Source organism: Melospiza georgiana, chromosome 1 (assembly GCF_028018845.1).
Source record: "Melospiza georgiana isolate bMelGeo1 chromosome 1, bMelGeo1.pri, whole genome shotgun sequence".
In the NCBI taxonomy this organism is placed as follows: domain Eukaryota; kingdom Metazoa; phylum Chordata; class Aves; order Passeriformes; family Passerellidae; genus Melospiza; species Melospiza georgiana.
The window spans coordinates 69,362,062-69,384,519 of NC_080430.1; the positions used below are offsets into that span (position 1 = coordinate 69,362,062).

At 39.6% G+C, this 22,458-nt stretch overlaps 1 protein-coding gene across 2 annotated transcripts; it reads left to right on the forward strand.

Annotated features, from left to right (window-relative positions):
- Nucleotides 1-9,658: 9,658 nt before the first annotated feature.
- SSR1 (signal sequence receptor subunit 1) lies at nt 9,659-22,020 on the forward strand. Of its 2 annotated transcripts, XM_058044556.1 has the most exons (9): nt 9,659-9,897; nt 11,868-11,980; nt 13,550-13,637; nt 13,805-14,067; nt 14,455-14,531; nt 16,217-16,295; nt 17,061-17,154; nt 17,701-17,715; nt 19,453-22,020. In XM_058044556.1, the coding sequence occupies exons 1-9, from the start codon at nt 9,813-9,815 to the stop codon at nt 19,518-19,520; spliced, it is 882 nt and encodes a 293-aa protein (XP_057900539.1). In that variant the 5' UTR covers nt 9,659-9,812; the 3' UTR covers nt 19,521-22,020. The 2 variants fall into 2 exon arrangements, with proteins under 2 accessions (XP_057900539.1, XP_057900608.1); XM_058044625.1 differs by lacking the exon at nt 17,701-17,715.
- The last annotated feature ends 438 nt before the right edge of the window (nt 22,021-22,458 follow it).

Below are 22,458 nucleotides of genomic sequence, written 5' to 3' on the forward strand. Positions count from 1 at the left end.
GCAAGAAAAGATGCTGCCTGCCAGCTCTGTGAAGCAACCCGTGCTTCTGAGCCCATCTTGGAAAATCTGACATGCAGTATGTTCTTGTTGGTGAGGCTAAACATGAGAGGGATTTCAAGTACCATGTGCTAGGATGAGCAAGTTATAATGACATATATCTGTCACACTCCCCTCCCCTGCCAATGTATGCCAGGCAGTACTTGGTAGCTCACAGCGCTGTCTACCAGATCTTTAGTTGGTGTAAAACCTGTTGAAATCAACAGACTTTGTTAGATTTTGAGGTCAGCTCTTACTGCCATGGCATGAGTGAAGCACATGAACAATACAGACTGTACAGAGCATGGGGAGACATGAAAGGGGGGAACAAAGCATGGTCAAGGGACTGTGAGATGATTGACATGAAAACCTATCTGAAAATGGAAAATGGCATCTATATCCTGAGCAATTATTACAGCAACACAGCAAGTGATCAGTATCTTCTCTATCTCATGCAGTACAATTGATATTCCAATATTCTAGGCTATATTTCCACTTTATACAAGACATTGGTTTAAATGGAATTGGCACACATATATATGAAAGAGAAATTAGCTAATATCTTACTTGAATACTGCTGTGAATGTTCATGTAGTTCCATCATATTTTTGTTAGAGGACTCCTGATGAAGAAGGATACACACTGAGGAGGCCAAGTGATACATTCATTAAGTTTGAAACAAAATACCTGTTTTCCTCAGCTGTATTATCTCCATGAATATCCTCTGAAAACACTCAAAAAAACTTAATTCTTCTTTTGAAGAATTAATTCTTAATTCTTCTTCCATATAAATTCTTAATTCTTCTTCCATATAAATTTTGGGATACCTCTCAGCAAACAACAGATTCCCTAAGCCATAGAAACACTTGCTGTAGAACCAACATACCTTTCTGCATAGTCAAGTGGAAGCAGTCTTTGGGTGTGGATACATTTTTCCCAGAGAAGGAATCCCTAGGCAAGGAAGAACAACCACATCAAAGGAGGGTGTTGGGCTGACAAAAGAAGACAATACTAAAAAAGAATGCAAGAGCCTGGGAGATGTTTCATTGTCAGAATAATCATCAGTAAAGCCCATTGTAGGATCTCATGAAGAGCCATTTGCAGAAATATGGAGTCACTGCTGGATTGCATTATTAAAGTATCCTCCATAACAGACATGGCTTATTTTCTCCTTCAACCCTCTGTCTCTCTATTCAAGACATACTCAGGTTTTTATACTGAGAAACAGTTCCCTGGAGAAGATAATTTGAACTGATTTGAATCAGCTAGCAAGAAGCCATGGTAAGATTCCACGGAGGCATGAATGATGAAAACACCCTTCTCTGATAAAATTAGTAGTAGTGTATTTTTGCATTAATATTGCAAAATTTTATAAGTAAGTGCCAGGCCTCACAGATGTGTAACATAAAAAAGAAGTGCTAAGAATACCAAATGCAGGTGCTGGAGTTGTGCCTTGAATTAACTGAGTAATGAATGTAGGGAGTAATGCATTTGCATTTCAGTTCCCATTCTGATTACAAATTATTTAAAATTTTGATTAATATTTAAATTAAATAATGTTTAATTACAGTTATTACAAATTTAAAACATCAAATTAAAATTTAAAATTGAAGAAGTTACAAATTACATGCTTTTGGTAGGCAGCCACTGCACAACAAATATAGCCTCCAAATAACTGGAGAGAGAATAACATGAGTATATAATCGGATTCTTTCCATGAGAACACAGTGCACATACCAGACCTGATACAGTCAAACAGAGAAATGAAAATAGGTATAAAGAACAGTGTAACATACAACGACAAAAGGGGAAATACTCTCAGAGGGTTTCCACCAGAATGTAAAATGCTTCTTCTTTTTTACATTTTTTTTCCTTCAGTTACAGGTGGTGTAAGACAAAAAGTAAACAAAATAATTTAAACATGGTGGATCAAATGCAACTCCTGTTCATTGCTAAATTTATTATATATCTAGGAAATACAGTGAAAAAATGTATAGCCTTCTTCCAACAGACTAACTCAGTGGCATTTCAAACATGGGTTTTGCCTTCTTTCTTTGTCTTCAGTGAGTAAAATCTCTCTTTAACTGACCTTCTCAAAATTCAGTAAACAGAACAATTCATAGAGCATGGAAGACTTTTTTATTTCCTCTTTCTTTAATGTTAACATTTATTTTCTTGATTTTCTACAATCAAAGGGGTTAGCCAACAGCTGGATTTTGATTTTTTAGTGGGTTTTGTTTCCTTTTTAAAACTTCTTGCTTTAAAATCTGAGATTACTGTACGTTAGGCCAAAATCTGAAAATTACACTCTTTAGACTTGTCACCCCACTGGAACTTGATGCAGGTGCAAGGATTGTAGACACTGTATAAGGGTGAGCTTCTTAATTTTCATGATTTTATAATTTTGCCCTCACTGACTTATCTTCACAGATGGAAAATTTCCACTGAAGTTGGTAAAAAATGAGTTTGCATAAACTGAATGGTGTCACCTCTTCTTTTGCAATAGCAGAATGACACATCTCCACAACTACAGTAACACTATTGGTGAAGTTTACTCACATTTTTCCTCATTTGCTTTTCCACTTTCTCTGAATAGAATGCTGTCAAACCATGTGACCCCTCCTTCTTCTAATTAGTTGATGATAGAAAGTGTTGTTCCCCTAGGAAATGTTGAAAGTTGGTGAGGACTTTTTTCTCCAGCATTTTGGGACAATACTTGCTGCCAAGGAAGAATGAAAACAGGGAGATAAAATGAAGGGATAAAGATGATCCCACTGAAGGGATTTTCTCCACTGACAGAACAGGGAGCTACTTGCAGCTCCTTGTACACAGCCCAATCTTGTTGTCCTTCTCCCTCTTTATGTACAGCATGATTTGGGTGGAGTGAGAGTCATATATATAGTAGGATGCTCTTCATTGAGCTTGTTAGCACATGCAGGGATGAGCTTTAATCTTGAAACCACCCTTAAATCAACAAAAGTTACTTTTTGACCATTGTGTCCTTCGAAGTTTCAGTGATATCACTTTGTTTCACTCCTCAGAGCTGAAGCAGGACCTTCCCATCTCCACCTTTGGAGGCCTCCTCCTTTGGCCAAGTCAGCCTTTCTCAGTGTCAGCCACACAATCTCCATCTGCAGAGATAACAGGGAATGCACACAGTGTATCCATAGATAGAAAACCTTAGCCCTAGCCTGGCTCCTTGGCCAGCATCCTGCAGCGCTGAGGGAGGAAAAGGAGGATACACACAGAAATGGCTCCTGTCCTTGCAAACAAAATTCCAGGGAGAAAGGGATGACAAGCTGGCAGAAAGTCAACAGCCACTATCTAAATATAACAAGCTGACTCCTTGGCTTAAAATCCTGCAAGCAGAACTTGAAAATGAGCAAGCTGAGATGAAGAAAACACAACAACAGATTTGTGAGTTCAGAAGGGAGAACCAAAAGCTGAAGCAACAGAAGGTGAAAGACCTTCAAGGAAAAACCACATCCTGCAGCTCAAAACCAATGGAAAGAGATATGATATAGTCAGAGAACCCCAGACAGCTACAGCATGATTCAGTCTGATACTGTAAGCACTGAAAGTGTCTATAATGCACAATCCTAGCTGCCATGTGCAGCAGTTCCCAGTTGCCAGGTGCAGCAGTTCCCCTTCCCTTCTAGGGACAAACTTCCACAGGTTCCAGCTGAGGGTTCTGTTAAAAAAAAGCTACTACTTTAAGAACTTTAAAGGTAAGATAGTGCTCCTGAAGTCCTTTACTGGATTTGAGTCCAAGTGTGGAATTCTGTATTACACAGATATTTATGCAATAATCTAATTTCAAGCACTGATGAAATACTTTGCAATTTATTATTTCAAGTAAATGAGGGAATAAAAAGATAATGAACCTTTTTTTACTACTTCAAGGGGAAAAGGAAAGAAAGGATCAGAATGTAAATGTTGCATAGTATGTTACCTTCTCTCTTTCTTCAACTTTGCAGAAGCTTGTCTTGCATGGGTTGGGAAACATTCAAAACTGGACACAATATTCTAGATGCAATCCAATAATGATTAGAGATGTAGAAGTCACTCACAAAGAAAACAGATCTGCTTTGTTAATTTTCCATGGCATGAAGTGTAACATCTAGAAATAAATCTTCAATTTTCCTTTTTTTTTCCCCTTTAACATTGGCAACTCTATCTTAGCCATGGGTGGCTTTCTTACTTACTGATTACTCCATATGCAATTACATGTACACGTTCTCTTTCTGGCTATATTTTATTTCCCTATTGTACTTTAGGCTTAAAATAGATTTTTGCTTTCACCATATGTGACAATACTCACAATGATAAAACCAAGAGATTGGAGGTTGTTTGGATATACTCAGTGCTGCTAACAAATACTGCTGCAGTATATGTAGTGCACTCCCTAAGTGAGAAAGACTGGACTTGTGAAATTCACCAAATAGCCAACCTATCACTGAATTAGTAGCAATAATTAACTTGCAGTGTAGAATAAAAATAGCTTTTTATCTTTTCATGTCAACAACTTTGTTTCTGTTTTTCATGCAGAGGGGAGATAAAAAATCTGGTGACTAAAAATACTCCGTATGCTTTAAGCTGTATATATTGCAAAACCATCACCCCAACCCAAGTGTTGCACAGAATCTCAAGGCCAAAGGGAGCTCTGAAGTTCCTTTCCTGTTACCATCATATGGAGCATATGGAATCCATAAATCTGATTAAGCAATCATAGTTAACAATTACAAATTTATCTACACTATTACAGTTTTAATTTGATTTTTTCCAATTCTCAAAAAAAAAAAAAATCTAGTTATTCAGTCAAGTTTGTGGAACACAATTTCCCATGTATTTATCTGAGAGATATCTCCAGAGAGGTATCCCTCTCCTTTTATCTTTTTTTTCTTAGATAAAATACAGAATCTGTGTGTGGTTGAGACAACTTTCTGCAATAGGGTTGCTAAAGTTCCTTCCAGCAAAAAACTTGAGAAAGCATCAGCCTTCAAAGAACCACCACAATTCAGGCAAAAATTGAGCAGATCTCATTAAGAGCTCCTGTGAACACCGGTTTGTCTCCTGTGCTATCACCCAGTAGAAGCAGCTGACAGGAATTCCAGGGATGGGGGTTGCTGTATGACCTCTTTCTGCCTGCATAGATTTCAGACATGTTGATTCCCCACAGTTATAATCAGTGGTGAGAAAGAATAATGTCAGCTTGACAGGTCTAAGTGGGAGATTCTCACTTGAATTTTTAATAACTACCACATACAATAACTTTTTGTAATTTTGAAAAGTACTATAGAAATTAAGGAGGAAAAACCCTGAGAATTTAATATTCATATAATTATTTCTCTGAACTATACAAAGTAATGAAGAGATAAATCTTAGTACAATTTTTTTTAAAAAAGTAATGTTATCTCTTCTGATTTCAGCAGGCATCACAAAATATGGAAGGGTACAAAATCACCAACTATTAAAAGAAGATTTTAGACCTTTTGACAGTTTCTGAAAGCAAAAAAATTGACCTTATCTGCTAGCCCCAGAAAAGTTTCAGAAGAAAACAGCAAGCAAAAATAACAAGTTACCTTTTTGGGGTGCACTGAAATAGTGGGTTACTTATCAAAACTATTGCATCAATCTGAACCTGAAGAGAACTAAGAAGGACGCAGTCCTTGGCATGTGATAGCAACTGCAAGGCATTAACACCTACAGCAATGTCCACAAAAAAACAGCTGAGAAAAAATTAAGGTCTCTAAACATTTTGCTAACATGTAAAATTCCAGGAAAACTCAGGGAGCAAGTGATCCTCCTGATTTTCCCAAAAAAATTTCCTTCTACAATACAAGCAAACTCTCTATCCTAGTCAGATTATATTGCAGCCAGCTTTTTCCTGACACAAGAAGTGCCATCCAAAAGTGAGAAACAGGAAGCAGAAAACAGGTTAGGACTGTACATGTGACACTGCTCCTAAAAGTGCTTTGCTGAATTCATCTCTCATAGAAGGTACTGAGTAAATAATGAAGAGGTAGTCCAGCTGATTATTGAACCCTTGGCCATGCCAAAAGCAATTCTTGATAAGCAAAAATAATAAGTCTCTACATAAAGTTATTTGCATTTTGCTGTTATCTTCAAAGGGGAAACACATCTGGGAGATTCATTTAAGAAGTTCAAAATGGAAATGTAAGGTAAATATTATTTATAGATCTAGGAATCTAGGAATGCTCACCCTTTTTGTAACACTCGTTATGAAATTGAAGGCACATTTCCTCCTAACAGTTTTACATGTAATTTTTAAGGGAAAACCCTCTTTTAAATGCAGGATACAATTCTTGTACATGACTGCAATCATATTCCCAGGGGCAACATGAACTCTGAGTGAACACCAGTCTTAGAATTAGCATCCAACATAACAGATGTCAAAGCTCAATGCCACAATAGTGGCAAATATTGTTAACACTTACTTTACTGGGAATAACAACACTTTACTTCCTGGGAATAAACACATGGAGCAGTCCATGCACAGAGAAAAAAAAAATCTCTGCAGCTGGTTTCAGGTTTTCGTAGAGACTTTTCTTTCAAATTATAACTTGTTTAATGTGGGTAGAATACTTAGCACAAGAGAATGCAGCATAATTGGCTTCCAGGTGCAGCTGTAACATCGGAGTCAGTCTTGGCTCGGTTTGTTGCTGAAGCTGGTCAAGGCACCGCAATTGTTTTCAGGTACAATTTTAATTAACACCTTTGTGTGCCTCCACAGGCACATACAAACCCAGTAAGAGCAGCACCATGCAGGTTAATTAATTAGTAACACCAAGAACAGTTAACTCAGATGGAAAAGCAGCACTTAAAGTACATAGTCACTGTGTAGAAGACACAAAGTGCTATATAGGAAACCTCCTACAGCATGCCAGTATTCTTTCACTTTCCTGAAGAAAAAATAACTAGCTGCTTTCCCTCAAAAAAACAAACAAACAAAAAAAAACAAAAAAACAAACAAAAAAAAAAAAAACCCCAAAAAACTCCTCCAAAACAACCAAATCACAACTAGGATAAAGACACCACCACCTGGTGAAAGATCGTTACAGAAAAGGTAATATTACACCATTGAGTGGATATTATCTGACTAGAAATACTTTTACCAGTAGCAATGAATGTTTTCCAGTGTTCATATTTACATGCCACTTTTAGTCAACACTTAACAGCATTTCAATAACATTGTAAGCATGTTAAAATAAGATTAAGTTGAGCTAGAATGGTTACTTCTGATATTTTTTAGTGTAATTTTGTTCAAAATCAAATGAGTGAAATTGAAAAATGAAAGCCTCAAGACTACATTTACCATTGTCATGACAGCAAGCTGCATATGCCCAAATGACAAATTAAAGTTACCTCAAATATAGAATGTATCTTAACACTGCTCTTGTTCATTTTACCTTTTATGCAAATTACTGAATAAACTGTGGGAGAAAAGAGAAAGGATAGAGGGAGTCTGGTTTGGGCCTTGGCATTTTTATTTTCAGTGAATGTTTTGATTGTAGGGTTTGGGAAAGCTCTCCCTTTTAACATCCCTTGCATTGTATTTAACAAAAAGTCTACTGAGATAAAGGCAATGTATCAGTATCATATTCATTGCCTATCATGCTTTGGGAAACTTTCAATTAAACCAGCAAATATATGACTCAAAACCAGCTATTCTAGAGTAACATGGAATTTTGAGATTTCCATAGCACCTTTGTTTCAGTATTATGCTTTATCCTTGGTCTTTCCAGAGGTATGTTGGCCTACTTCCCAGAGAATCACAGAATATTCTGAGTTGGAAGGGATCCACTGTTGTCCAGAAAAAACTAGACTTGTTACCTGGTGTGCAATAAGCCAATAATTTCACACTCCAGAGAGACATTGATAACTTTTTCCAGAGTTGCACCAGCCTGGCTGCTCAGTGGTATTCCACAAGTCAAGCACATCACCTATCAAAACCTTTCACTATTTATACATTTTAGCAAACAAAGGCAATAACGTTCGTTATCTACAAGTTACATAGTTCTCTTATTAAGTCGTATTCTATCATTTATTGGTTAATGAGTGTCTCACTTCTCACGCTAATTAATCCACATGCTCAGTCTTTCTTTGCTTAGGAGTCAGGGGGTTTCTCGGGTCGGTGGTCTCCGTGTGCCAGAATTGCCTTTTATCCACACAGAGGTAATTCAGCACAATTTATTAAGTTTCATCCTTATCTTTAGAGTTCTGCCAAATGTCCCTGTGGCCTGTAAATTCTGCATTCTTTGTGCCCACTCTTATTGCTACATCCTTCTTCCCAGGCTCTGCCCAGGTCTGAGAACATTGTAGCACGTCAAGGCCTAAACCTCAACAAGGCACTTCTACCAGCAAGTAATTTGTCTTTCTAACACCCGGACATCACACAGAGCTTGTTTGCTGGCTGCTGTTTGACAGCTGACATCCTCAAATCCCACCTTTTCCAATGCCATGAGGACTGTCAAAGTCCAATCCCTGGCTCTGTGCAGGACGGACCACGGACCACCCGATGCATGGGGAGCGCTGTCAAAGGCTCGGTGCCGCTGGCCTTTCCCGGGAGCGGGACGCCGCGCTGGGAGCTGTTATAAATGAGAAGCTTGACAAGGCCAATATTCAAGCAGCAATCAATTTATTAATTCATATGGTGAAGTATAAGCAATACAGTGCTGGGTACAGTGGGAAGTTTTCCTTCCAACTGCACACCGATGGTTGAGGCTTACAGGTATTTATAGGGGTACTCATCAGCTTTCTCAGCAGTTTCTATTCCCAATTTTTACTCACCAGCAGTTTCTATTCCCAATTTTTACGTCACAATTCTATACACTATTGTGATTTAGTTTTTCTCAGGATGTATCCCAGAAAGGAGTCTCCCCAGATGGTCCCCAGGTGGTCCAGTTCCTGAAAGAAGGAAGAAGCATCCCATCTGGTGAAGTCCAGCTCTCCGGATGTGGCTCCACCTTTTAATTGCAAGGACTATAAATCTCATAACAGTGATGTCCAGCTTCCCTTGGTCGAAACTATTAATCCTTGAGTTGATGTTCATCTTCCTTTCTCAAGCTGCTTTTCACTGTTTTGTTAAGGTGTGAGATAAGCATGTTTCCTTTTTATATTTTTTAAAGGTGTAGTTTCAAGAATACAAGCAATATTCTAAAATTATATTTCAAAAGGTTATTATTGCAAAACTCTTTAAGACTTACTGCAAGCAGAAAGGTCCTGTCAAACAGCAACATCCTTAACGCTTTAATTCAAATGTTCCTAAATCAACTTAAGACTTATAAAGGTTAACTGTGAACAAACGATAGGTTCAAAGGCCTTCTTCCATGCTTTACTTTCCCCAGTTATTATTAGAATTCGTCTTTATAACTGCCCCATGGTCGGTTTCCACACATACCGCAATCACAAATACACGCATTGCCTGTATGTACCCGACACGAAACACAGCTTTGTATTTCACAGAGCGCTGACCGAAGGCTCCCGGGCGCCGCCGGCCCTCCCCGGGAGCGCAGGAAGCGCCGCCCCCGCCGGGCGCTCACGTGGCCGCCGCGCCTCCTGCCCGGCCGAGCCACGTCCGCGGAGGCGGAGCGGGGCGGGCGCGGCCCCGGATGGAGCGGCGGGGGGAGGCGGCTCCAGCTGCCGCTCCAGCCCCAGCGCCCGCCGCCGCCGCCATTTAGACATCCCGCCGCGGCAGCCAGCGCCGGGGCAGGGTGCGCGGGAGGGCTTGGGTCGCCGCCGTCCTCATCGTCGCCATGAGCCGCCTGTCGCAGCTGCTGCTGCTCGCCCTGCTCGTCTTCCCCGCCGCGCTGCTGCTCGGGAGCGCCCGCGGCGGCCCAGGTGAGGGCGGTTGGGCGGCCGTCACTGCCGGGGAGCGGGGCCGGTGGGTGTGTGCGGGTGTGTGGGGGATCTCCGCGGCGCCGCGGGGAGAGGGAGCCGCTCCGGCCGGGCCTGCGGAAGCTCCGCCGAGAGGCGGCGGCGGCTGCGCTCATTCATCGCCCCGGCCGCCCGCGCACGTGGCGGCTGCCGGGGCTGCGGTGCCCGCGGGGCCCGGGCCCGTCCGAGGCGCCGGGCGGGGGCAAGGCTAAGGCCGCGCTCCGGCCCCTCCGGCGCAGCCACCCGCGGGGTCGGGCAGGGCCCCGCGGGCACCGGCCTCGGGCCCGGCCGTGACAGCGGCCCGGGAGAGCCGGAGAGCCCCTCCGGAGGCGGCGGCGGCGGGTTTGTCCTTCTCCCCGCTCGCCCGCGGGGCTGGTTCCACTTTCCCCAGCAGATGCGCTGGCTGCCACCCTGCCTTCCCACCTCGTCTGCCGCCACCCCCCGAGTGTCCTTGGCGACACCGAGGAGCGCTAATCTCTGTTTACGCTGTGGCGTTATCTGATTCACGATCTGGAAATTGCCTCCCTACTACTAAGTTTGGGAAGGCTTTTCGCCCAGCTCCTGCAGTGGGCTGCAGCTCACGCCCTGTGCGAGTCCTTTCCCAGAGCCCTCCCGCTATTGCCACATCATCAGCCCCTCTGACATCTACCGTGAGGGGTCTGAGGGTGTGCTGGGCAGCAGATGGCAAAGGGTGCCTACAGCCTATCTGTGTGCTGTTCATTTTTAATTTAAAATCCTCCGCCTTTTTTTGTAAGAATTTTTGTAGAAATTGAATTTTTTCCACACAAGTTTAAAACATCAAATAAAATCACTGTAGTTAAGGCTTAGGTTAAGTGTTGCACGTGGTCGAGCAAAAGTCTTTGAGTGTGCCTTCTAAAGACACTTGAGAGGAGAGGTTGGGTTTGCTCTCTCTAGCACTGACTGGCAATTCTTAAGTCCTTGGATATACTTGTCCTGCTCAAGGATTCCTATTTCCCGTGAAAATTTTAAAGTATTTCTTTTAAATTTTGTATTTATAGTAGCTAGGTCTTTTTTCAGACCTATGTAAATCAGTCATCCATTCATTTCTACTCTTTCATATTCAGAAAACACTACCTTTGTTTAAACAAAACCCAAACCCGCCGTTTTGTGCATGTGTTTTAGATGTCAGACTTGCTTGCTTGTGCTCTGAACTGCAAACAGACAGAACTTTGTCCTGTGGCCAGTATTTTTATTAATCATATTTGCCCAGTGTTTGAATATATGAGGCTTGGCTCCCCAAAAGCAAAGAGGCAGTGGACTATCAGATTGCACTTCTCTCGGAGCCCTGCTCTAGGTCACGTTTCTTTTCTGACTGGTGCTCGGGTTCTGTTGCATAGATGATGTTGAGGAGATCGTAGTAAAAAAGACATTCTTTAGGTTGCAAAACTTGGATGAAAATAAGTACCCAAAAAAACCCAACAAAGTAACTTTCTAGGTACCTTTCAAAGGGTTCTGTTACCAGTGTGCTAATAACTTGTTAACTTGCCAGTCTTAGAAGAAATAGTAGTTACAAATTAAGCTCCTGTCAATAGGAATGCCTTATTTTCCTTTTTGTAGTTGCAACATTGAATTATTTTCACATATTTAATGTAACTTGGTTGCCTTCTGCAAATTTAGGCATTGCTGAGCCAATGCTGAACTTTGTGTCATCCAGCTGTAAATTTTTGGTTTTGAACTTAGTGGTGGATAAATTAGTAAATGAGAAAGTTTTTAGCAAAGGAATAAGGCTGAAAGATCAACACAGGGATAATTTGGAATAGGAGTATTTTGCAACTGAGGCTTCAAAACTGTATTGTGCAGGTTTTAAAGAAGTTCCTCAAACATTAGTTTGAGAGCTGTACTTAAATGTCAGGTTTTTGTTGATTAACTAGACCTTTAAAAGACTTTATTATATTTGCATTTTGTTTTGGCAGGTTTATTGGTTGCAGCTCAAGATGCTACAGAAGATGAGGAAGCTGTGGAAGATACTATAGTTGAAGATGAGGATGATGAAGCTGAAGTGGAAGAAGATGAGCCAACAGACTTGGTAATTGTACATGAATGTTACTTCAAAAGTATGAATTAGACCAGAAATGCTTGAAACTGGATAAATTAAATGATTGGATTTACTTACATTGCTTTTTTCAGGCGGCTATTTCCATGTATCTGATTAAGCTTGTGTTCAGTTTGAAGTGTCAGAAGGATTTACCTTTTTTTTCTGAATTACCAGTTGAAACGCCACATGGGGACAACCTGATTTCTGACTATCAAAACTGTAGGCCACAAAAAAAAAAAAACAAAACAAAAAAAACTTCTCATAGGAGCCCACTGAAGCTGCACCTCGGTAAAGTGAGAAGAATTCTAAATTCTAAAACCCTTGTTAAAAAAATACAGCTTAGTTTACAACACAAGCTCAAAAAATTACCCAGAAAATCAAAAACAGAAAAGTGAACAGTTTTACACAGTTTTGTGATCTGCTTATAGCAGTGGCATGTTAGGCTTGCTAGGCAGTGTGCTTAAAGTGGTGCAAATTTTTTTCAAATCTCTGATGGACATTAGTAGGAGAAAACATGCATAACAAAAATGAAGATTTTGTAAAGTGTTACTTGATTCTCTGAGATTTTACTGCTGTTATTAAGTTGGTGAGCTTATGGTTGACCAGCTTTGCTAAGTTGTAGAAGGTATACTATGTCAGCATTGACAGAATATTATTAAATAAACTTTTGGATGTAATTTCCTTTTCATTATTTTTGGCCCAGGTACAAAACATGGTGCTTTTTTGGCAATTTCTTTTATTTGTCACTCGAATAAAAGGGTTTTTCATTATTTCATTTCATTTCTTGGAATCAAGATGCAACATGCTCAGCTCTGGTTCCCTAGTTCATAGTATGTGTATGACTGATCCAGTAGGATTTCCACTGCTTCAGGAGGTTGTTTAAGCACTGAAATCAAATGATCCAACTGAGTTCTCAGCACTTAGCTGAGACTGTTCAATACTGGGTCAGCCTTGTTTTTGTTTGGTGGGGATGCTGATGATCCCCAAATGGAAAATAAGCTCTTAATGCTTGCATTTGTCAAAAAGTGATTCATCACAAGGTGAGCTTGAATGAGTCCGTGGACTTACATAGTTCTAATAGCCTAACCATTTCCAGGCATACATAACACTTAACTAATTAAAGCTGAATAGAAAGCTGCCATAAACACTCCCTGTAGTGAAAATAACGCGTTTGTTTTATGGCTGTCTTTATTTTGAAATGCTTGTTTTCTAACTGGAAATAGCTTAGATGTGAACACTTAATGTTTAGATTCTATTCTTTTCCTTCCACCCCCAAACAGAAGCATTACTGATGATTTTTGATTCCAAACCCTTCAATAGAGCTAAATGTGTTCAGATTAGTCACTGTGTCAAATATAACAAGTAGAAAGATAAATGCTGAAAGGAATGCTCAGCAAATCTAGAGGGAGAACAGACTATGGTGCTAATCCTGCAAGAGCAGGATTTGGTACAAGTACTTGCCGCTGTTGCTTGCTTTGACACATGGGATTGTCATGAACCAAGCATGGTTTTTGCTTCGCTGTTCATTATAGGATTTTTCAAAAAAGTCTCTTGTCTTAGACAGAAGAAAAAGAGGAAGAAGACTTGTCAGGAGAACCTAAAGCCTCACCCAGTGCTGATACAACCATCTTATTTGTGAAAGGCGAAGGTAAGAGTCCCCTGCTAATCCACCATTCTCTTTACTGTTACTTAGACTACATCGTGTTTCCTGAAACAGTGAAACCACAGAGTCTGTTCTAGATACTCTCTGTTTAGAATTGTCTGTGTGTGGTGCATGAGATTTCTCATGGTTGAATTTTTTTTGGTGTGTTTCAGACTTTCCAGCGAACAACATTGTAAAATTTCTGGTGGGCTTCACCAATAAGGGTACAGAGGATTTCATTGTCGAGTCTCTCGATGCTTCTTTCCGGTACCCTCAAGACTACCAGTTTTACATCCAGAACTTCACAGCTCTCTCTCTGAACACAGTAGTTCCACCGCAGAGACAAGCCACGTTTGAGTACTCCTTCATCCCTGCTGAGCCTATGGGTGGTCGTCCTTTCGGTCTGGTTATCAATCTCAACTACAGAGATGCCAGTGTAAGCCCAATGCTCCAATTCATTTGAGTCTTTCCAGTTCATCTGGAGGTGTCAGGAAGGAGCTGCTTAGTCAAGTACCTCTCCAGAGAGTGAATGCCTCTGTAGTATTTAAGCAAATCAGTGGGTACATAAGCACAGCAAGTGATTGCCTACCTGCACCTTAAGTTGTATCAGCAGTGGAAGCTGGGGTGTCTTAAAACTGTAGAGGACAACAGAACATTTGTGCTTTTATGTGTTGAGTGAAACTGGCATAACTTGCAACCTTAAGAAAGTCTTGTGCAGGAGTTGCTGCTTTCCAGAATTTCTCTGAGAACATGAAAAAAGGTAAACATTTGTGTATGTGTTAAAGAAATCAATTTAAAATGTCATGTGCAAACTTTGTTCTAGGGCAATGTTTTTCAAGATGCTGTCTTCAATCAAACTGTTACCATTATTGAAAAAGAAGATGGGCTGGATGGAGAAACGTAAGGAGACTGGAGATCCTGGTTTAGTTGGTGCACTGGTAGAACAGGTTATTGATGGTGCCATTGAAAATAGTTCTTATATTGTCATTTTATTGAGTGTTAGGTCTGCTATGTTTTGTGTATGATGTAGCAGCATTTGACAGACTGAAAATGCAAACTTGTCCCAAAATTGAGATCTCTATTATTAGTGGGAATCTTCAGGGCTGGTACTGTGTCAGTGAGAAGTTGACAGATGTGCTTTAGCTCAGAGGGCTTAAGCCTGGTGTTTTTCAGCTACATAGCAATTCGAAGCTGTTAAGCTTCTGTTATGCTACTGTGCTTTTTCCTAAGAGTTAAAAGATGCAGAGAGTCCCTAGTATCAGACTGTGAGTCCTGCTGTCAGGACTGGAATAACTTTCTTCTGGAACATTGCAGTGTAGTCTAAGTTTACATAAACTAAAAACTGTATTTGGAGTACCAGATAGCACAGCAAAGGATGATTGAGTTCTCTAAACCCTGTCTGTAGTAGGTATCTTCCAGGAGTGATTTTTTTCAGACTTGGGTAGATCTGACACACCAAATATCTTCCAAGGCTATGCTGTGCTAAAATGCTATTAAATATTGTAGCGCTGGAATGGAATTTTAAGTGAAGCTGTGAGTTAGAAAAGTTCATCTTCAGAAATACTTGTGGACAATGCTGAATATGTGAACTTTGCTGCCACAGATAGAAATTGCCTGTTGAGCAGGCTTCCTTTTAGAAAAGGTCATCCAAAATAAATCGCTGTTGCATTAATTTGTATTTCTCAAGTACAAGGGTATAAGTGAAAGAACAGTTGGTCACATGAAAATGTGTGATGCTCTGAAAAAGGAGCTCTCAAAACAATTCAGATACTAGAATCAGTTTGTGTGAATGTCCTGTGAACAGATAAATTGCCCTATGATAGGTATTTAAATTAAGTATCTTCTTCAATTTAACTCCATAATTTCCTTTATCATAAAGGAGAGTTCACATGTCCAGCTTGGAATAAGTTCTTTACCTGTAAATTCCTTAATCCTCAAACCAGTTTTAGCTATAACTTAGGTTTACCTCTTGCTGAGTATCAACAGATACTTCAGATAAAATTCTTCTAAACAAACCAGAATGCACAGATTAAGAAAATTGATTTTGTAGGTAGAATTTTAACTGTGGAACAGTTAAGAGAGCAAGATAAGCAAAGTCTTTCAAAGCTCTGTTGCAAATTAATAGTGTCCTAGTAGCACTTGCTTTGCAATAGCATGCTAAAAGCATACAAGACACTTCTAAGGGTTTTAGAAGTGATTAAAACTGTCACAGACCGAAATAGTGCCTGTGACTCAATATCTTCAAACTTCGTGATAGTGCGAAAGAATTCTTGAAGTTAGTAAATTTTGGTATTTATTATAACATTTTCCTAATTTATACAGCGTTTTTCAAACATTCTGTTGTTCAGAATTATACTTACAATTAGTGTTTCTAAAATCCAAGTCAGAATAATTGCATTATAGTTGTTAGAATGTTAGTTTCAGATTCCTTGGGTATTTTCCCCTCTTATCCCCCTACAGAAGTTCTTGAGAAAGTTTTGGTGGATGTGCAGCCAAAATTAGGCTTAATTTCTATGCCTCTTCATAAGCTGTCTTCAAAACTTGACATTTTTAGTTAATGCATTGTTTCTTAAACTTTTTTAAAGGATCTTCATGTACATGTTCCTTGCTGGCCTTGGTCTGCTGGTCATTGTTGGCCTACATCAGTTGCTAGAGTCTAGGAAGGTGGGTAGCATGTTTGTCTGTGTACGTGTTAATACAAAACCTTTCTGATGTGAAAAGAAAACAGTTCAGTGACTGCTTCTGGCATATGATGGTAAAGGTGCAAGATTTATTTTTAGAACCTTCGAGATTATTGGGGAAACTAGAGTGTTCTTAAAAAATGCTCCTAATGAAAGATACTTTGGTTGCTGAGCCTGGTGCCCTTTGGATCTGCCCTTTGGCTCCACACTGAAGGGGTTGAATTGGAATACCTTGTAATCACTGGGTGTCTGTGTCTACTGATTCAGTACTTACTTTCCCCATGCTCTCTATTTCTGCCTATTAGTCTAATCCAGGTCAGACTTCAGGGGAAATCAGCTGTCAGTCCTTTATTTAGTTCTTAGCAAAGCTTTGCCATAATGTTGATTATTTTGCAAGGTCAGATCACATGTGACAATATTGTGCTAATCTGAGAAAGCAAAATAAAACTTGTCATCACAAAGTTTGACTGATCATCAGCAAAAGGTGTAATGGATTTGCCCAGGTGTGCATGAAATCTTGGTGCTTTTATGTGGAATAAATGTTGTAAGGTGTTAGAAGTGGTAATACAAAGCTTAGGGGAATAAATTGCTAATGGGAAAGACAGCTCTGTGTATTGACTAGCCTTAAGTTTGTACCTTAGTGAAATAATTGTAATTCACTAAATATTGCTTTTTTAGTAATTTCTAATACTTGTGCTATCCAAGTCTTACTTAAAAGAAAAATCTTTCTTATTTCTTGAATTTTCAGAGGAAAAGACCGGTACAGAAAGTAGAGATGGGAACATCAAATCAGAACGATGTTGATATGAGCTGGATTCCTCAAGAAACTTTAAATCAAATAAGTAAGTAGTCTGCCTTTCACAGACTAGACCATAACAAACCTAACGTTAATATTAAATTGTAAGTGAGTAAGTAGCTGGTACCAATTTCTTAGAACAGCATGTATTTTCTAGGGAATAGCAAATTGTCTTAAGGATGAGATTATTGCTTTAGCAGCCCATTCCTTGTAGAACAAACTTTATTGGTTGATAAGATAATGACTACTGGTGACTCTTATGATTTGTTCTGTAGAGTATTTTTCAACAGTGTAAGATCTCTACCCAAAACCTGGATTGCAAAGATGGTTTAAATAGGAGAAAGTAGATGTCCTCTCAGAGTTTCTGTAAGTTGTTTGGAAGTTTTCCTATAGACCAAAGTCTTATATAAGCATTAGAAGTGTGTTTTAACTAAAGCTACATAACTACTTGTTATTGATGTCCTTCACAAATCCAAAAGTTCTACTTGACACCTGAAATACCAGCACTAAACCCAATATCTTATTTCTCTGGACTGTGGATATTTCTAACTTCTCTTACTCTTTCTTCTCTTTTGCTTTCCCATGGCTTCAGTGCAAAGTAGAAGAGGTGAGGCAGACTCTTTGTGAGCTGAAAAGTGTGTTGTCCATGTAATACTTAGGCATGGATAGAAGTACAACTTCCTGCATGCTGTGACTGGTGAGGTAGCATGAGCAGTGAAAGATGCAGAACAGATGCACGCAATGGGATACATTTTATATACTTCTAAATTTATGTTTTCATGTATTTTATGGAGATATTTCTGGTTATATTGTAGGAACATAGTTTCAGTAGAATATTGATGAAGTATTGTCTTCTCTCACAGTTCCCAGAATCCTTTTTCTAAAAGGCAGATGTTTATCTCCTTGGTGTATCAGGCTGATAAACTCCTGCCATCAGTAGCAGTCACTGCTGTGAGGTGGGAAAGCCTCAGTGAAGCACATCCTACATGAGATGCAGAGTTCAAAAATCCTTTGCAGGAGCTACCCTTACTAGGCAGGGACTGCTGTTTTGATCAAATAAGCATATTCTGAGCTTCATTTGGTGCAGAAGGGCTAGAGGCCTTAGCTGTGGTATGAAGTTGTGCCAGGAGTTAATGACTTTGGGCTTTTTAAATTCCTTTACCCTTTTTAAGAGTACTTGCACCACATAGGTTTAAAGACTAGTGCTTTAATTGTGAAGATGAAAGCTTTCTTGTACACTTTCTTCTGTTAGACACTAGAATAGTATAAAACCCAGACACAGGAATTTGAAAAGCCTCCCTCTAGCAAGAAAAACTGAAGGTCTAAATACTATTTTTTACTGAAGAGCAAGCTGACTTAGAAAGGTTTAAATTCTGGTCATGTTTGGGCCCCACCACCATCCTTTTCTTAAGCCAAATAAATATTCATATCCGAACGCTTGAAGTTTAGGAAAAAATGAATGGTTAAGTTGTTCTTAATTGTGGTTTTCTCAGCTCCAGGTTAATTTCAGTTAGAACTCTACACTAGAATTCTTTAAAATAATGACCTTCAAGATCTCAGATATTCTTGACTTTTTTTATTATTGACACTTCATACTGTACTGATTGGCCTGTAAGGGCATGATGGCTGCTCCTTGTGTTTGCACAAACTCTGACCAGGGAGGCTATTGGGGATTGTTCTGTTTGAGAAAATTAGTCACCACTTAGCAATCACTTCAGCATTTCATGGAGAGTATTGAAGGTTATTGAAAGTATTCTCTGCAATAATCATAGAACCATAGAATGATTTGGTTGGGAAGGGGCCTTAAAGGTCATCCAGTCAAATGTAGATGCTTCCTGGAAAAGTGCAGTTTTCCACAACAGTTTTCTTCTGCTGTTAGTTGTCTGAATGTGGAAATAGTACATGCAAGACACAGCTGTCTGAAGAAGAGTCAATCTTACATTCTTCAACCATGTAAACTCAAGGCAGTGGCCATCAAAATAATTCATTTAACTTTCTAAAAGTGCAATTACTGAACATGAAAATTTTCTAAGCAGCAAAGCCTGGAGTTTCACATAGGGATGACAAGGTTTTTTTTTGGTTTGGGTTTTTTTGCATTTTAGTAATTGACAAATAAGACAAACCTTACCCTGTTGTTGCATGTTACAGTATTTTTTTGTTACCTTCTATTTATGGTGCTGGTAGTTAAAAAGCCGTAACAAGTTGTTGGAACTGGCTTCTCTGTGGTGATGCATTGCACTTGAAGGGCAGCTTGTCTTGTGTTTGGGAGGAGAAAAATACATGCTCATGTAACAATTACAGTTGATGCAACTATCTCTTTTTTTCTTTTTTTTTTTAAATCTAGATAAAGCTTCACCAAGGAGGTTGCCCTACAAGAGGGCACAGAAGAGACCAGTGGGCTCTGATGAGTAATGTTAAATAGTGCAACAGTTGAACCTTTACTAATTCTGCCTGTTTGGTTTTTTTGGATTGGAGTAGTGCAGAGAACCCATACCACCATAAGGAAAATACTGCTAAACATTTGGACTGAACAGATTAACTGAATGGTGTTAATATTACTGAAAATGCACTTCTCTTTTAATTTTGTTTTTTAAATTGTTGGGGGTTGGGGGAGGTAGCCATTAAGAGTTGTGCCTGCGTGTGTAAGCGGTTGGTCTTAACAGAAACGTGTTACCTGAAATGTGCCTTTAGAGTTCTTTGTAATGCTGGCTTGCCATCTGTACATTGTCATCGAAGGATTTCTCTCCTCTCCCTAATCTGATTGTCTGGTGACTTTAATCTGTCTTGATTGTATCATATCTGTATCAGAACCTGAATGCAATTGTTCTTACTCAGCTATTCTTTACAAGGTGCGCACACTGAAGTTCGTGTGTCCTGTCTCAGTGACCAGGCACTGATCATCTCAACTTCTGCATTAGTCTTCATTCTAAAGGCACAATTGGGTATAGCTGCTTGTAGTGGTAGATATTTTGCTGCTGTTTTGATCTGGGCATGCAGTGACCTAAAAATCTGAATTTAGCTGCATAGATGTTAGGAAGACTCTTGCACAGCAGCAGAACTTGTGAAGCATGGAATTTGTGTGCTGAATTGGTATTACTACATAAATTTCTTTTTTATACCCAATTTGTTAAATGGTTAGTTATTGAATTGTGCCAGCATCTTAGGTATTCAGATTATAGTGATAGTTCTGCAATGTTTACTCAAGAAACTGTTGAATAAGCCAGAACAACTTTTCAGTGAGTTCTTGGTTCTCTCTCTTAAGAACTAGAATGTCATATGTATCAAAAGACCATTTTTTTTAAAGCTTTACAAGGATTTGCTGTACACACTTGAAACTGAATTTGAAAAACAGTTGGATTCAAATAATTCTTTTTATTGGCAAGCTATTTAATTCACCATTTACAGTTTTTAAATCTGAGACATCTTTACACTGGTCAGTACATTGGTCTGAGGTTTTTTCAGCTACTGTTTCTTAACTAGTATCACAGATGTGTTTTCATCACTAGCTGCCTGTTGGTTCAGTAGTCAAGCAGAAAAGCTGTGTACAAAATCAAAGCAAGATTTCCTTTTGCGGCTTACATGATTACCAGGTACTGAGGTATTGATCCACATCCACTGTGTCCAGGAATTGACTGATAGGGAAAAGAGCCAGTTTGCAGAACATCAGTTTGCTTGGGCAAGGCTTGGACTGTTTGCATCTCAGCTGCCTCTCTTCCTATGTCTGAATGTTATCTGAAGGCTTGTTGAGTTCAGGAAGAGGCATAGATTTGAGGCCTCTGTCTTCTTTTCCTCCCTTTTCTCATCCCCACCTGTGAAAATGTCCTTTTAGTTCCACACTTAGTCTTCAGGGACTGAACTCCTGAGCCAGTGAATGCTGAGTGATCCTTCCAAATCCCCTGTGTGTTTGAAGCAGCTAGGCTCTGAATCTACCCGTGCTGGTACTATTTTGTTACACACCTTGCCAGAATGAACTGTGTTATTGACTCATACTGCTATGGAGAAGGTGCTTTGTTCAACTTCCTGAAAATACAGCTAGTCCAGGCAGAATATTCTTTGCAGTTAAGGTTGCTTTAATTGTCATTCAGATCATTTAGGAAACAGTTGAATGCTGCCCTCATAAGGAGTATCTCCACTCAAATTGTGTGGAACAGCTTTATTTGACTTTATTGATATAATCTGACTGGTTCTGTGGTAGATTTGCAGGCTTGTATTCCAGCTTGCATTGATTCAACAGTGTTTATAGATTAAATACTTCCTGTGCTAAAGCCCCATAGTGATTGCAGCACCTGATGCCCTGAACTTGGAGGTTCCCTCTGTTGGATTGTCTCTGACCTGGCATCAAGAGGGGCTTTTTTCACCTTCTTGTAATAGGTCATCTTGAACTGTATATTCTTAATCTCTCCTGAGATGTAAAGGTACTCTTTGAGGGGGTGGTGATGATACAGTGGTATGACAGGAAAAAAGACAAAGGATCAGAACAGAGGATATTAATTTGTGATATCCTAGTTTTATTTCTACAGATAAGAAGTATTTGAAGGCAGAGCTCTTGTTTCTGCAATCAGTGGCTGACTTCCAAATGCTTAAGCATGAAGGAAGAGAGAAGGCAGCTTGCACTGGAACCAGCAGTGGGAAAGTCCAGGTGTACCAAGGCTGTTTATCTGATGATACAACTTGGCATTCACTGTAGATGGTTCATAGTGACTTTCTTAGCCGGAAGCAGTTCATAAGAGCAGGGCCCAGTAGACCACTGTTGCTCATGATGAATGTCATAACATTTTTTAATTACTTGTTTCTCATTAATTTGTTGTAGTTGAAATTTAGCAGTAACATTCCAGCATGCAGTGTGGCAACTGAACTTTGACATCTCTAGTATTATTTCTAGTGAAAAAGCCAGTCTATTAAACTCAGTTTTCTTAAACTGGGGACATAGAGTTGTTGCTTTATCCTATTGGTTATAAACTTTTATTTTGGTACTTAAATTTTATACTCTATTTTAAACAGGGATAGCTTAGTGTCACAGGTATGTTGCTGGACATAATTATTATTCTCAGCTGAGTAGGGTGTAGTTTTGCTACTTAAAGATGAGACAGCAGCAATTCTGCCTTTCTATGCCACCCATTTCCATTTGGCAGCACAAGCGTCTGTATAATCCAGCATTGTTACCAGTTCTCAGCCAGCTTGCTGCACTGCCACACAACTGCTCCTGGGGGATGCTGAGACGAGTGACAACTGTGAAAGAAGCTGTGGGCTAGAGTTTATTAGTAAAAGATCCTAAATTGGTTTTTAGAGAGCAAATGAACTATGGGCTTAGAGTGAAGGACCTCTGTGAATTTCTTTCTCACAGCTCCTC

What these genes read in the sequence shown, in the direction of transcription:
- SSR1 (XM_058044556.1), top strand. Translation starts at nt 9,813, where the DNA reads ATGAGCCGCCTGTCGCAGCTGCTGCTGCTCGCCCTGCTCGTCTTCCCC. An exon ending in CTTATTTGTGAAAGGCGAAG is followed by an intron (nt 13,638 to 13,804) that starts GTAAGAGTCCCC and finishes GGTGTGTTTCAG; the next exon opens with ACTTTCCAGCGAACAACATT. An exon ending in GATGGGCTGGATGGAGAAAC is followed by an intron (nt 14,532 to 16,216) that starts GTAAGGAGACTG and finishes ACTTTTTTAAAG; the next exon opens with GATCTTCATGTACATGTTCC.